This window comes from Ascidiella aspersa, chromosome 7, assembly GCF_963924565.1.
Source record: "Ascidiella aspersa chromosome 7, kaAscAspe10.2, whole genome shotgun sequence".
Taxonomy (NCBI): domain Eukaryota; kingdom Metazoa; phylum Chordata; class Ascidiacea; order Phlebobranchia; family Ascidiidae; genus Ascidiella; species Ascidiella aspersa.
The window spans coordinates 17611935-17628680 of record NC_139453.1 but is presented as its reverse complement, the minus strand read 5'-3'; the positions used below and the strand labels follow the sequence as shown (position 1 = coordinate 17628680).

The following is a 16746-nucleotide window of genomic DNA, read 5'->3' as shown; positions in this document are numbered from 1 at the left end:
ACCTAAAACTGGCGGAATAACCACTAAAGGCGCCGCCTTAAATTAAGCTAGTAGACTAAGACATAAAGCTTTCCCAACAAGACATAAAGCTTTCGGACTAGGACATAAAGCTTTCGGAACAGGACATAAAGCTTTCGGAACAGGACATAAATCTTTCGGAACAAGACATAAGGCTTTCGGAACCAGATATAAAGCTTTCGGAACCGTAAAGCCGTCGGAAAAAGATCGGAATAATAAAGCTGTCAGGATAAGGTCCAAAGCTGTCGAAATAAGACCTAAAGCTGTAGGGAAAAGGTCTAAAGTTCTCGGAATAAAACCTAAAGCTGTCGGTATAATATCTAAAGCTGTCAGAATAAGCCGTTAAGCCGTCGGAATAAGGCCTAAAACTGTCGGAACCAAGTCGGAAATTTTTCCCCGTTTATCCCCGGGCCATCACGGAAAATATTTATATCCGGCTAAAGGTATATAACCCTGACAATAATCGGTGATATATGACATATTTTTCTGGGTTATTTCTGTCGAAGCTTCATAATCATCGGCGCTTCCCAGAATTTTGGTGATAAATGTGGTTTTCGTAACTTATTCGGCGATTACCATATTTTCTGGGAAAAATCGAACCTAACCACAAAGTTGTTTTTTTTTACTTTGTAGACTCGCCTATTTTAACAGTTTCTTTGCTAAACCAAAATTTTAACCTATATCATACACATATGTAATAATGTTTTGGGGGTTACTATTTTTACTTGGGTATAAGTTAGCTGTTATAATCTTTATAGTTTTCTTGTTTAGGCAACATATTTAGCAAAGTTAAGAAGGTATATTTAGATATGCTGAAAAAAAAGATGTTAATTGATAAAATTTATTACATTAGTAAAGGTTAAGTTGCCTGAACACAAATCTTTTGGAAAAGTACTATTCGTACCAACGCGATACACATGGTTTCCTACTGAAGGCAACAATACTGGCTAGGTTACCCGCTGATTCAACTTCGCGCCGACCTTTCCCCGCTCTGTCCTTGCAATTTATTATATTGCGTTTTTTTTTTATTTACAAACGGCGCGCATATTTTTGAACTCCAGACGTCCGATTGGCCGATATACGGATGACATCACAATCGAGTTTGAACGTTTATTGTTAAGACAATTGAAATCACAAATCAGTTGAAAGCTATAGGGCAGCTGAGTGTTAGACTTTTTCGTCAGTTGTTGTTTTCTTTTTTTACCTGCCCTAAAATTTTTACCTTAGCCCTAAAGATCAGGTTAGCTATCAAATATATGTTTAGGATAGTGTAGGCTAAGCTATATTTGAAGTTTTATATCAGAATAAAAAAATAAATTCATTGAATAAAATAACTTTTAGCAAGAACTAAATTTGTATCTAAACAAAGTAGGAAACAAGCTCCATTTTTACATCTGTTGACAAGTTTATTTCTGTGGCAGGTGCACATCCCAGATTTTTTACGCAATCTAAAGTCACATCTAAATATTTGTATTAAGTGAGCATAAAATCCTGACTAAATACCTGGAAATCTTAAAAAAACTAAAGATATCGACATAAAGTGCCAATAAATGCCAACACCAACATGGCCTCTGGGATTAAAAGCTGATGGATGTTAAAGATTTTCCTAATTGGGGCGGCTGCTTATCAAAATTTGCAGGTAAGTTAGTTAAATATCATACTGTATAAGGTGCATGTGATTTTTATTTATTATTTCATATGTTGGGCTCTAATGTTTTGCCAATAGTTTTTTTTTAATTTTGTAAACGAATAATGTGTATTTTTGACTGATTTTAACTTGAAATAATTTTGCTTGTCAACAAATAATAATCGTCCTACTTATTAGTTACAAGCTAATTTTTTAGGCCTTCTCCTGTTCATAGGTCACAAAGACCAAACTGCATCTGTTATCGACTACAAGGTGCAATAGACTGGGATGGTGGCAGAGGTGCAAGAAGACAAGCCAATACCATTGCTAATAAAGAAAACACAGAACCTGTGATGACCACTCCCTGCGAATCAAGTCCGATATAGCTGAACCTGTGTTGACTGACTCATTTTCAGAATCTATATTTCTGACAGTGAATAAATCATACAAATGGAACCTTCAGACAATTATTGATGTCTTTTTAAACTGCAGTTTGTTATTGCCTTGTACAGTTTCTATTTCTGTGTTTCTTTTTGTTTCTTTCCATATTTTTAACGTGCATGAATAAAAGCTCAATGTAAATTTACCCATGGTGTTTTGCAGATTTATAGTCGTAATTTGACAGGATGCCCAACCATATTTATACCTTATGGCCATGACTGGGCCATGTACCTGCCGGTGTTGAATTTCCGTGCTTACATAACCGATTTATCACTGAACATATGTAGTTGGCCCTTGCAAGGCGAGGGGATAAAACAGGCATGGCACATGGATAATTTTCCGACTGGGAATAAGGCCTAAAGCTGCCGGAATAAAACCTAAAGCTGTCGGTATAATATCTAAAGCTGTCAGAATAAGCCGTTAAGCCGTCGAAATAAGACCTAAAGCCGTCGGAATAAGGCCTAAAACTGTCGGAATAAAACCTAAAACTGTCGGAATACGGCCTAAAGCTCTCGGAATAAAACGTAAACCTGTCGGAATAATGTCTAAAGCTGTCAGAATAAACCATAAAGCCGTCGGAATAATGTATAAAGCTGTCAAAATAAGACCTAAAGCTGTCGGAATAAAACCTAAAGCTTTTGGAATAAGGCCTAAAGCTGTCGGAATAAAGCCTAAAGCTGTCGGAATAAGGTATAAAGCTGTCAAAATAAGACCTAAAGCTGTCGGAATAAAACCTAAAGCTTTTGGAATAAGGCCTAAAGCTGTCGGAATAAAGTATAAAGCTGGCAGAATAAGGTATAAAGCTGTCGGAATAGGACCTAAAGCTGTCGGAATAAACCTAAAGCTTTTGGAATAAGGCCTAAAGCTGTCGGAATAAAGCCTAAAGCTGTCGGAATAAGGTATAAAGCTGTCGGAATAGGACCTAAAGCTGTCGGAATAAAACCTAAAGCTTTTGGAATAAGGCCTAAAGCTGTCGGAATAAAGCCTAAAGCTGTCGGAATAAAGCCTAAAGCTGTCGGAATAAAGCCTAAAGCTGTCGGAATAAGGTATAAAGCTGTCGGAATAGGACCTAAAGTTTATTATGTAACTTTGGTTTATAGGTTTAAAATTATGAGCGGGTCCTATTTTTTCGCAATAAAATAGTGTGACGTTAAGTTATTTTAACCTCTCTACACCTACCTAGAGACAGTAATATATAGCAATATATCTCCCTTTTGTAGTGTTCGCCAATATGCTATTTATGTAAATCGAACCGCTAGTAAACTATAAAATTGATACTACGAATCACTTGTTTGTTTTTCAGGCCTAAACAACCCAACAATCGGGTGCTTTTGTGGGAAATTAATGCAAAAAGTTAATTTGAGTTTAGATAAAAAAGATGATGAAGAAGGTTGTAGATTTTTGTGATTTTGGCCCAAGGGTTGGGGTAGCATTTTTTGAAGGGCGTTTGAAAAAAAAATTCAAGAATAGTGTTTTGTTAATGAAATATTTACTTCCGGGTGTAGAATGTTAGTTTTGTTTATCGTTTATCTTTGGTTTCGGAGGAATCTAAAATATTTTTTTAATGGATTGCAGGTTTTTTATTAATAGGGGGGAAATAAGTTTTATTTGGTTTGGGGGGAGGGGGTAAAATCGATAGGCATTTTTGTTTTGTAAAAATATTTGCATCTACGTCAGAATTTAAGGCAGGAAATTTTCGGCCCATATTTGTTTTTGCTTGCAGAAACAAGACAAGAGAAAGTACAACTTAATGTAAAGCGTAAAACGAATAAACCAAATTATAATACGTAATACTACAAAAAATAACCTGGTAGAACTCTATTTATAATGACCCAATTATTGAATCACCCATGAAAATAAGGCCCTGAAATATACCCCATGACAAAATATACAACAACCGCAACCCCGTCTAGTTATATGGGCCGAAAATTTATTTTCGGGACATATCTTGTTTTTGCCCGAAAATGTTTCAGACCGATATTTGTCCGGAGCTTTATAGAAAAAGTATACATCGTAGAACCTTCAAACTTTCAGACATGGCGTAGAGTGGTATGTAGGTGCTTTGTAGAAGTTTATGAGGCTGCACCCCCAGGGGCCTTTGCTTGGGGGGCAAAAATCTGAAATATTGCGTTTTGGCTCTTTGTAGCTAACGACTGCCATTTAGCAGCAGAAAAACTTTCATACAGAATTCGTTCATATTCGCTTGCTTTGTCCAGCTTGTAAAGTGACGAAGCTACTCACCGCCTGCTGCGCTTTATTGTCCCGCGCGTGAGACTTTCATTGTGCGAAGTGGCAGGTCCAAAACTGGGCTCGTGCGACTTGCATTTTAAAAAGAGGCTTCTCTCTAATGGTCTTAAGAAACAACTTATTTTACCGCTGCAAATTTAAATGCGAAATCTGGTGGCGACTCCAATCCAACATAACAACACCAGGCCTACACAACTTAAAATTGTGTGTTGATATGTTGGATTGGAGTAACATACTATACAGGTGCAAATAGCAAATATTCTCCAAATACAATTTTTCCAATATTCTTCAAATCGTATTTCATCGTATTGTCGCGGTAATACATAAAGAGGTAAGGCCGTGAATAAAGTTTCACCCACCGTACAAGAGTAAAAGTTTGCAAAAGTATAGCAAACCATAGGCGTTAAACCATTTTTAGTCTTTAAGAGAATAATAATATTTGCTTTTCAAACACGTAAGCTGGTCAAAATTTAATAAAATGACCATACGCATTATCTACGTAAATTCTATTTATCAAATATATGTTTCGATCATTCCCCAAATTCTACGCCATATTTGAACCCCTTTCGCATCAAAGGCATATTTTAAGTGGGAAGTTTTCGGCCCATATCTGTTTTTGCTTGCAGAAACAAGTTAAGGAAAATAAAAAACAAAATATATAACATAAAGTACACAATACAAAATATTAAAAAAATAAAAATAAAAAAAATAAAATAAAAAAAATAAAATAAAGTAAAAATTGAAAATAAACACTAAGCCCTGAAAATATACCTCCTGACAAAATATACAACAACCGCACCCCCGTCTAGTTCTTTTATGTTTTTTTTGGTTTGTTTCAGACCGTTTTTTGTCCAGAGTTTTACAGGAAAACTATAATTTGGTGAGACTTCAAATGTCCATAAAAGATGGAAGCGTATATGTAAATGAGCCTTTAGGGGTTTAGAAGTCTATTTACCCAGGGGCCTTCAGCTAGGGGTAGAAATTGGAAACAAAATATGACGTCGTCGTAAAATTGGTTTTAGCTCTGTACTCCCACCTAGCGGTGTCAATATTTCCTAAAAAAAGAATCTGGTTAAAACGACACCGGTTATACCGACCGTCTCGCGTTAATACGCGACAAAGGGGCACTGTTCAAAGCATCGAAACAGATTCCGCCAAAGGAGTACATTCTGCTTTGGAACGACAGACACAAATATGTCAATATTTACAGCCGAAACCTAAACATATTCCCTGCCATCGGCTGATATATGCAATATGAAAACTGACCATTATGTTTTTATAAGCCTTTAAATTTGTGTATTTTTTTTATCAATCATTAATGCATTAGGCAAACCATAACATAATCAATTCTTTGAAACGTATAACGTCACTCTAAAAAAACACGTACTACGGTATGTTGTGGCTACGGTATGTTATGGATTCTACACTAAAATCTAACATTGCATAACGTTGTAGCCCTAGTATGATTTAGCTCGTTTTAATGGAATCGTTGCGCAATTTTATAAGATTTACAAAAGTCAACTTTGTATCTCATGCAGCCCTTTGTAACAAACTTACCCATTTTGATTTAAACGTTTAAAAAACGATCTTCAATTGAAAAATCATTTTTTCAAATTTAATGTCACAATGATATGTTATTGCAGTCTTAGGATTTTAGGAAAATCATTTTAAAACCAAAATACAATTTATCAGCGTCTTTCATCCATTATGTCACGGTTGGGCGCACAAACGTTTGACGTCTTTTTCGCAGTTGCAGTCTGGGGGAGTTTATACTGCTCTGTTGTGTAAATATCTTTGGTTGGCTGCTTTATCTTGAAACTGATGCCTGGCCGCACTAAACAGACACCGCGTAACGCAATATAATTTCTCTTTATTGTCGCATACAAACTGCAGTGATGTGGTTCTAGTGACCTCCAATGCACCTCATGAAAACGAAAATACGTAATAAATAGCGAAACATAATTATCAAACCGAATTAGGCTACGCTTAATCAGAACCGGAACCTTTCACGCGCTTGCGATTACCCAACAACGTTTATTTATTGCTTCACTACCGTAAAACTATAATTATTCGCAAGGATTAGGAAGAATTACATTTTTGAATTTTAACTGGAAAAATTAATTACACAAAAACCGCAAAATTTTTCGCTTGAAATGGTAGAATATCATGGGCAATTATAAAACGAAATCAGTCTTTGAATATAACGCCACAAATTTTTTGTGGTCTTGGAAATTTCGTTTCCTGTTTTAAAAGAACTAAACGAGTTTGCCGCAATCTATTAAGTGGAACTTGCACTAAATGTTTTATAAATGTACAGAGCAAAGTATTTTCACTTTTAGCCAAAACACACACTTCAACGAAACATTACAATCTCCATTACCAGGATTAACATTTAAAACGCAAAGGCTGGCATAAGTTTTGTTAAAAGTCGAATATTGGACAAGATCCATTATAAGTGTGGTACAACTTTAATATTTGGTACAGCTGTTTGGAATGTAATTTCGATAGCCATAATTGATTGAAAGGAAAATGTTGTGGTGGCTGTTTCGCGCTAATAAATGACAAAGTGGCACTTTGATTGCAGCCAAACAGATTACGTCAAAGCGTTGTATTTTGCTTTAAAACGCCAGAAGCCAGTATGCCAAACAAATACAGACAAAACCTAAAAGTCTCCCTGGCCATCGGATGTCATATGCATTTATGGAAACTGTTTAATATGTTACCATAAGCTTTTATATTTCACCAGTTCATCGGAATGTATAACGTCATCTTGAAATTGTGTGCGCATTCTAAATTTTTGTCTTAATAAACAAATACGGAATACGGTAGGAAACAGTCTAATGAATTCTAGACAAAAATCTCACAGTTTTAAGAAGGAAATGTAATTTTTGAAAATCCGCAAATTATTTTGACTATATTGGTAAAAGCAGTCATCTATTTATACAACGAAGATGATATAATGATTTTATATTCACAAGTAAACAAAACAAAATCTGTTGGGGAATACTATTTACTAGGGGTGATGGTTTAAGGGGCATAAAAAAAGCCGGAAACGTCATGACGTTTTTAAACTTTAAGAAACTTGCTGTTGTCACGCGAAACAGACCGCAAACAAGCAGCTTAAGTTAAGTGTTTTTGCGCAAAGCGCGAAAATGTTTTTTTTAATTGTTTTTACCATGTTCATTGTTCTCATTTAAAAACGTTGTTTGTTAATTGTGCCTTGAGGGTCTATAATCTGGTACTCATAAAGTTAACCTTTAAAACTTGACATATTCGGCTTTCCTCTTTAAAATTTATGTTTATTATGTAAATTTGGTTCATAGATTTAAAATTATGAACGGGTCCTATTTTTTCGCAATAAAATAGTGTGACGTTTAGTTATTTGAAGCTCTCTACGCCTACCTAGCGACAGTAATATCTAAGAATATATCTCCCTTTTGTAGTGTTGGCCATTATGCTATTTATGTAATTCAAACCGCTAGTAAACCATAAAAATGATACTAAGAATCACTTGTTTGTTTTGTGGGAAATTAATACAAAAAGTTGATTTGAATTTAGATAAAAAAAGATGATGAATAAGGTTGTAGATTTTTGTGGTTTTGGCTCAAGGGTTGTGGTAGCATTTTTTGAAGGGCGTTTGAAAAAAAAATTTAATAATATTGTTTTGTTAATGAAATATTTACTCCCGGGAAGAGAATGTTAGTTTTGTTTATCGTTTATCTTTGGTTTCGGGGGAATCAAAAATATTTTTTTAATGGATTGCAAGTTTTTTATTAATAGGGGGGAAATAATTTTTAGTTGGTTTGGTGGAGGGGGTTAAATCAATGGCATTTTTGTTTTTGTAAAAATATTTGCATCTACGTCAGAAGTGAAGGCAGGGAATTTTCGGCCCGTATTTGTTTTTGCTTGCAGAAACAAGACAAGAGAAAGTACAACTTAATGTAAAGCGTAAAACGAATAAACCAAAGTGTGCTTTATAATATTACAAAATTAACCTGGTAAATAACTCTATTTATAATGACCCAATTATTGAACCACCGATGAAAATAAGGCCCTGAGAAATACCCCCTGACAAAATATACAACAACCGCAACCCCGTCTAGTTCTGACTGTTTTCGGTTTTATTTCAAAGGATTTTGCTTCTATTCCGACAGGATTCGGCCTTATTTTGATGATTTTAGGTTCAATTCCGACGTGTTGCGGACTTAGACGTGTGGTTTTACAAGTTATTCCGTTTTAGAAAGTACTCCGTATGGTTTTGGTTTTATTCCATCTGAGGTTTTAGTGCAAAAAGTAAATTATTCCAACGTAGGTCTCAATACTAATTAACCCTTGTTGCGCTATAGGTAGTTTTTATTCAGGCGTGAAACTTATTCCGCGTTTGGTCCAATTCGGTATTATACATAAATAGTGCGTTGTACTTATTGTATAGTGTCGGTCGTGTTGTGTGTTCCCTAAAAAAATATTTTTGAACCATTGTAACGTAATACGAATTCGTTTATTTATGCGATTCCTAACATCGACCATTTGTAACGCATTTGTCAATGTGCGATGGTTAAAATTGTACTGGATAGAGATCAATTTCAAAATGAAGTTGATTAAAAGCTATCTGCGAAACACAATGGGGAAAGAGCGGCTACCCTAACGCTTTTGAGTATTAAAAATGACGTTCTGAAGTCATTGAACTCATGTGAAATAATTGCCAAATTTGCAGAAATCAAAATGCATTGAACAGACCTTTGAATGATATTGTTGAAGTTTAATATTCTCCTTGCAAATAAAACATTACATTACATTTTTGTTGTTGTAGAATGTAAATTAAATCTATAAAATATTCAATTACTTCCCGGTAATTATTTGTAAATCAAATCGGCTACAGGCCGCGCACTTAGTTAATCCGGCACTGGGCTTACATAGGTTTCGTGCGTAACCTGCCAAATTTTATTGCGTTTTGTACGAGTACACGTGCATTTTGTGTCTTCCGAGACTATGTCACGTGGCCTTCCCCTGGATCCGCTCCTGCTAAACACTTCACTTTGTGGTAAAACAGAAAAATTGTCGGTTAGAATTTATTTCGGCCCTGCGCCGAGACCTTTACAGGGCACATCGCAAATGACCACCGCATGTTAGGACCAGTTAAAAAAAGGCATAATATTAATTTTCACCATCAGCCTTTCCCATCATGTAATGTCACGCGCCTTACAATATTCGAAAGGTTGCTGTTTACCAAACCGACCATCGTAATTTAAAATAAACTACCAGTTGTGACCTGGCCTGGTCGAACAGCAATACCCAAAGTACAAACAACTTATTTTTTTTAAAGCAAAAAAGGGATGCAGAAATATATATATTGCCACTATCTCGCAGTATTCGTTAGCGATTTTTGTAGCAGCATTAAAATGTAAGGAGAATAAGAAATAAAATTAACTAAAACAAGTGTTTTTAAGACAAATAAACTATTTTTCTAGGACCAATAAAATATGTTCAGCAAACCCACTGCGCCAAAATAGATGCTCTATGCGTTTTTGCCGAATAGTGATAATATCCCTTACTACAGCAAAATAAAAAGAACCTTATCCCTAGGACGATTGTATTTTGACTTGTCAACAGGGAGCCATGCCCCCCAAAATATTTATGTATATTTTACTCTTAATAGTGTTTTTTAAACATTTATTACCACAACAGTTGATCACAGGCATGCCACACCTTCAATTGTCATGCAATGTTACGTCACAAACGATGTAGTTAACATTACGTAACAATACATCAATGTAGTTTTACTACTTTTAGTCAGTTTTTTCTATTTGAATGTTTTTTTAGTATTGCGTTAACACTCAGTCAGTTGCTGCTCGAAACTGTTTGCTAACATATTTATTTGCGTTCGTTACGGCAGTTAATACGAAGATAAACAAAAAAGTTCAAACTCCCCCACCCAAATTTTGGTACGCCACTGGTATGAGCAAGAGAATTACCCACCGAGGCCTTTGGACAAATATGTTGAACAGTATTTGCTGTCTTTTTTCTCTTGTGATTTGCAATTATCACATTTCCTATTTCTATAGCTTGGTCTTTGTTAATTTTCTGCAATTATTTTTACGTTGCTTTTCAAACGTTTACACGACATTTTTTATATTCGCATTTTTATAGCTGTTTGTCGGTTTAAAATGACAAAATATTTGTATGAGTTTTGTATTAATCCGAAAAAAAACCTGATTATTGTGTTCGACTTGTAGTCGGCAATATATCAAAAACGTGTGGTTGACGACACCAAGGCACTAATGCAGTACTTCAAACAACAATATTTTGTTTAAATCAATGTAGTCAAAATAAATTATTTTTAGGTCAAAATTGTAAATCTTCAGGTCAAAATTTCCTATTTTTTAGGCCAAAAAATAATCTCCCTACTGATCACTTAAAGACGATGTCGCTAAATTGTTTTCCTATTTGCAAAAGCTTTAAGAAAAATCTAGTCTCCTTTCACATCGTGTAAAATTTGACACCACAACGAGATCTATAATCCAATGCGTTCAATTTAGACAAATCTAAAAACTTTGAAAGCCAGTTACATATTCTATCTATTGTGACAAAACAATTAGCAAATATCACCATAAATGTTGCATTTAAGGTTAAGTTTTTTATAATGTTTCGTTAAATTGTTATGTCGTCGTTTCGTTTTCTGCGTTGCAATGAAGAATTTAGTTTGTTATTTTTTATATTTTAAAAAAATATGATTACCCCGATACATCTTGAGGATACACATAAACGTGTAAACCAAAAAAAACCATCCAAAAAGCAACCCAAACCCTCATGTGCAAGATGTGTGACAACTAGATTTTTAGAGGATCCCCGGTAAGTTTAACTTGTATTAAGATTTTATGGTGTTAGTATCTCTCATAGTAGTACTTTTTGACACATTTGAAGTTTTCTTAAGTTTTGACATAAATGGAATATCAACGTACGGAGGTTATGGATTCGCGTCAAGGCCACCAGGAAACCGCCATTTCATTCCACGACGGGCTAAACTTAAAGCTTCCGGGGGTATTTTGAATCTTATTAAAATGTTGTGTTAAACGCAACTTTGCAAAGCGTTTTTATAAATTGAAAATAATTGTCTTTACATAAACTGAATTAAATCATAAATTTCTGTGTAAAATAGAAACCGTATTTCATGATAGCTTTGCTATTTTTACGAATCTTCTTCGACCGGTTAATAAACCTCGTTAAAACTTCTTGGCACACGTTTTTTATATAAAAAAAAATTCAAACCTAGACTAGGCTACTATAAGGATTGCGATTCATGGAATTTTATTGACTAAATATTTAACTAATGTGCTTTTTAACTTTGTAGCCTACTAAACGTTTTCCGTTTTTCGTAACAATGGTTTGAAATACACATGTCAAGGGTTAATAATATGCAAGCATTTCATTGCTGAAATAGGGTTTAGATATGAAACGAAATCAAGGTGAAACTTCCTTGGAAAGGTAAAACGGCGCACAGTTTAACAACCTCTGCGTTTGACTATCGAAATTTAAGTTATTGCAAACAGCCTAAGCCTAATAATAGTCAGTATGATTTACGCAGTTATTGGTTATGACTATGAAGTTTGAGTCATCCAAAAAAATTGTTTAATATCATATTGATACATACCGTACCCATTTTGTTCAAAAACATGATAATATAGGCTACATGTTACTCATATTGTATTTTAAGGTGTTTGTGGCTCGTACTGGCTTTTTTCATCCTGCTTCTATATAGTTGCATTTAAAAACAGAAAACTTTTATGCACTTTTTTACTCAATAATGAACGATTTAATTTAGGTCGTTCAATTTCCCTTTACGAAAAATGGCGTCTTATGCAATATCAAAGCAACTGTATCATGAAGCGATTTCTGGACCGACATCACATTAACGTATCTGTGTTGCCTCCATGTGTCAACTATGACTTGTGGAAGTATCCAAAATGGAAAGCTTTGTACGACAAGGTAAGTACTAGTTAATCAATTACATATTAAGAATATAACGTAAGAAGTATTACGCTATAAGCCTCCGACCATGTGCACTGTGCAGTTTGAAAAAAAATATTATGCAAGGGGAAAGTACCAGTGTTGTAATTTTGAAATGATTTAAGTATCGGTCAAGTCATTTGTAAATAACTTAATTTTAAGTGAAGTCTTTTTAAATAAATAACAGGTCAAGTTCCAGTCAAGTCATAATTAAACCAAGTCAGTGTTTATTTACACCTAAACGTTGCACTACATTGTGCTACACATTCGGTAACTATAAATTTAATAACATATGATGAGTTTTTGCATTCGCATGTAATCTGTCCTATACATTGTAAAACGGAAATGGCCAAGATTATCGTTTGACTGTTTGCCGTTGATTGTGTATGGAAGGGTTTAACTAAATGCTTTCCCACAATGACATCTAATCGACTGTCGTGGCATAAATGAGGGTTTAGCTAAAATCCTTACAGTAAAACACTGTTAAGTATTCCACATGTGTGGAAGCGGCGGTATAAAAGTATAAAGCAGCCGATGGTTTGAAAAAGATTATGACAATTTAGCATGCAACCAATGTGCATATTCTTGAGAAGGTTTGTTGTTACGATATCCGTGTAGGATTCCTGATGTTTAATAAAAGTATGTTTAGGATACGACTAGTGCGGTAGCAGTATTTGTTAGACTTGTGTGATATTCAAGCAAACACGTAATTCCGGTATTAAATGGTGTACAACGTAAGAAAAATTCGTATCGTGTTAAAAAAATAAAATCTTTTGCATTAAACGCCATAGTTTGCGAACTCAAATTGTGCGTGGGTGCCATATCATTTGTTCAAAAACAAATTTGCCCAAAAGACTTAAGTCAAGTCATTCACTTGAGTCATTACAACACTCTATTGAATCCACAGCTGTGTTATGCGTGGAACCACGTAAAAAGTTTGCTTTTTAGGTGAAATATTACACGGCGCCTTTATGCCGAAAACTCTGCCATAGCATATTATAAAACATACTATACAAGGAAGAATATACGCGCGAACCGCGAAAAATTTTTCAATTACACATAGTTAAAGTTGACAAAAAATATATTTCGACAGGCATTTAGGACCACATTGGGCACGTGAGTCTTTTTAAACTGAGCCAAATTAAAAATCGGCCCACAACTACATGACAACACTCAGCTACTAAAAAGTAACTCGCGGCCCACTAAAAATGGCTCTGCGGCCCACATTTGGGCCGCAGCCCACAGTTTGCCGACCACTGCCGTAGAGTGTGCAAAAATGATACACGCAATATGACGTCATACTTTGACAGTATAAAACAAAGTAGCTAACGAACTTGTTATTACGTTTGGAGTTGTACGAAAATGTGCAATTTAAAGAAGGCCACGAGACGTCGCGCAAAGCGCTAAAAAATTGCGACTATATTTGTTTTAAAATGCAAATTTTAATTTAGATTTAGAGGGAAACGCAACACATTGATTACTTTCGACCGAAGCGCAAAAACTATATAAATAATAAACTAAATTAGTAAACTTTCGTTTACTAAAAGGAGAGAGTGCAATAGTGCAGAGGACGCTATTTGTCTGTAAAGGTGACAAAAAATCGCTTTGATATACGACAAAGACAGAAGAGATTCGCGCGAAGCCCGAAATCAATTTTCGTTTTGGTAGTTTAAACACGCTAAAAATCGAATTCGGTCGAGTCATGACTAGACCCATCCCTGAAAAGAGTGTTTAGGATACAACCAAACATGTAGAAACAGGCCCTTGTTTTCGCTTAGCCTATAAGGAAAATAAGCCGCAGGCCGGATTAAATTGCTTAGCGGGCCGTATGTTGCCCAGGTGTAAAGTGGGACGTGGCATGGCCATTCGCGTGCAGCTTGGTACCATGGTATTCATGTTGCTCATGTGCAATGCAAAAAAGTAAAATAACCTTATCATTTCCGTTTGCTAATTGCCTGAAATTAAACTTATTGATCAAATCTGAATAGCGTGGTCAATTTTTTTGCATTTAAGGTTTTACAGAACTTTTTCTACTTTTTGCAGCCTTTGGACGAAGACCCTTGCCCTGATTGTGATGTAAGGTTTACAGCTGATAGCAATGGACGGTACAAACCAAAGATTGCACCAGCCAGTATACTAATGCAATCGCGTTGGAAAAAGAGGCCATTTTTGGTAAAAAATTTTATGATTCATGGTTTAGTCTACAAGTTTCGATATTATTTTTCAGGTTATGATAAATACCAAACAGGCGATATACTACAACGTAATATCTCCAATAATAACTGTTCCTAACATTCGGCATGAAAATTGCAAAATAACCTACACTAAAAAAAACAAACAATTAACTTCTTCTTTTCGTGCATGGGAATTTTCATCAGTTTAAAATTCGTCACCTTTCCTTACCATATCCTACAATGATTCATAACTTTTATTCACAAGTTAATTATTTAATCAATGGCGCCATGTTCCAAATAAAGTGTTGTACGAATTGACATACTAAAAGGAGAAAGAGCCTACGTTTTTGGCATACAATTTTAAGTGGTTTAGCTCAGAAGTATCCCCCAATGGCAACCCAATGGCAAATCCACATACTTACTAGTAAGAGCCCTTTTCTTAAATGAAAAGAGCTAAATATAGTAGATAGGGCGTTTACAAGTGACGTCAGGCAGCATCGCCGACACATTCGAGGCCTCGATCACATTTTAGTTAAAATTATAGGTTACAAGTTTAGTCAAATTTGGTTTCAATACTATAACATTGTAATTATTTACCGACCAAAGTCTTGTAAATTGCACTTCTTGCCATACCGGATCAGTGAATACTGAAGGCTTTGAATAGAATACTAGACAAAATACCCGGCGTTGCCTGGGTTAAATAGAATATTTACCGATTATTCGTAAGATCATCGTAAAAGACATAAATAATGCAAACATATTTTTTTTAAAGTCATAACAAATTTGCTTATGCCTAAACGTTTGAACTGAGTGTCACTAAATAGAAATTTCAAATCATGTGATGTGTTTCAAACCATTTTTTTATCGCGTGGTTAAAGTCGGTTAACCTAATGCTCTGATTGTACAATATATTCAATAAGTATTGCAATATGAAGCGGGTCTGTGCGCCACTTTGAATTAAAAATGCAATCTAAAGCTGGGTACCTTATGCTGAAAGTACAATTTCCCTCGCCTTTTTCTGTGTTGTACGCCAGTTGACCTCTACATTGTTTGTAAAGTGTTTCTATTTGACCGTAATGGAATCTAAACAAAAAAGTAGCTTTGCCACCTGTGAGGTTTGAACTCACGCCTCTCACCACGTGCGCGAAAAATGCAATTACGAAAATTGCACCCGATCCGTCAGAAATTAGTGCAGTTTTAAGCAAAAAGGTCTACGACAATCAGTGCATTGAAAGGATTAAAAGGTCTGACTTTTAGACTTTGAGGTCTTGTGTGCAGAGCCCTTAACGCGTCTAATGTGAACCAGCCTTAAGAAGATTAAGTTAAATAATACTGACCCACCCTAACCCAAACGCTAACCAGCACCCTAACCCAAATATTGTACGTTGATTTAATAATTATATAAACAATTTAGGTCCCAACACATCAATGTGTGACGTAACAACCCTATAGACGAGTGGTCGGCAAACTGTTGGCCGCAGAGCCATTTTGAGTGGGTCGCGAGTTACTTTTGAATAGTTTAATGTTATTATATAGTTGTGGTCCGCGTGATAGCCGTGCATTCATTGCACTGTATTTTAAAAGTTCAACTGGCTAAGAATTTATTTTATATGGTCTCAGCGTGGTTCAGGCCCACAGGCCAAATGTGGCCCTAAGAGTGCCTGTCAAACTATTTTTTGCCAACTTTCACTACATGTTAACGCAAAAAAAATTTTTTTTGGGCAGTCATGCACCGTGTAATAACTGTGTGAACTTAGACTCCCTGCAAAATGCAATTTCTACCAAAATATATCTAATTAATATACTTTTTTATTTTTTTTGATAGAAACATTTATTCAAATTTTAAAACAAGATTGACGTAATGTACGTATATTTTTTATGTGTTTATTGCGAACTTTTTACGTGATTAGGGGCCGTCATTTATCTGTGGAGATGATATAGTATCAATCTTCTATGTATTAAGACTAATGTATATAAGTACACGTTTAAGGTAAACGATTTGCCAACTGAAACCAAATTGACGCATCTTTCTTTGCGTTTCGCGATAAACTTTGAATTGCTTGAACTACGACGCTACTTGTGAAGTCAAATGTGAGGATTCTTATGTACTTTTATAAGTTATATACTTAAATCTATCAGCTCAAAAGCGATATTCTATGATTTCTTGCGTCGTGTGACTCATAACTGTAATTTAGAATTTCTATTGATTTATACTATAAATTCCGTTATTTCGAG

The 16746-nt window shown here is 35.1% G+C and overlaps 1 protein-coding gene across 1 annotated transcript in view; it reads left to right on the top strand.

Annotated features, from left to right (window-relative positions):
* The first annotated feature begins 11060 nt into the window (after positions 1–11060).
* LOC146138103 (uncharacterized) overlaps positions 11061–16746 on the top strand; it is a 37446-nt gene continuing 31760 nt past the window's right edge. Inside the window, exons 1-4 of the mRNA XM_083394517.1 lie at positions 11061–11182; positions 11265–11371; positions 12153–12316; positions 14381–14509. Of these exons, the coding sequence (XP_083250643.1) occupies positions 11061–11182; positions 11265–11371; positions 12153–12316; positions 14381–14509 (522 nt within the window). The remainder of the gene's footprint in view (positions 11183–11264; positions 11372–12152; positions 12317–14380; positions 14510–16746) is intronic.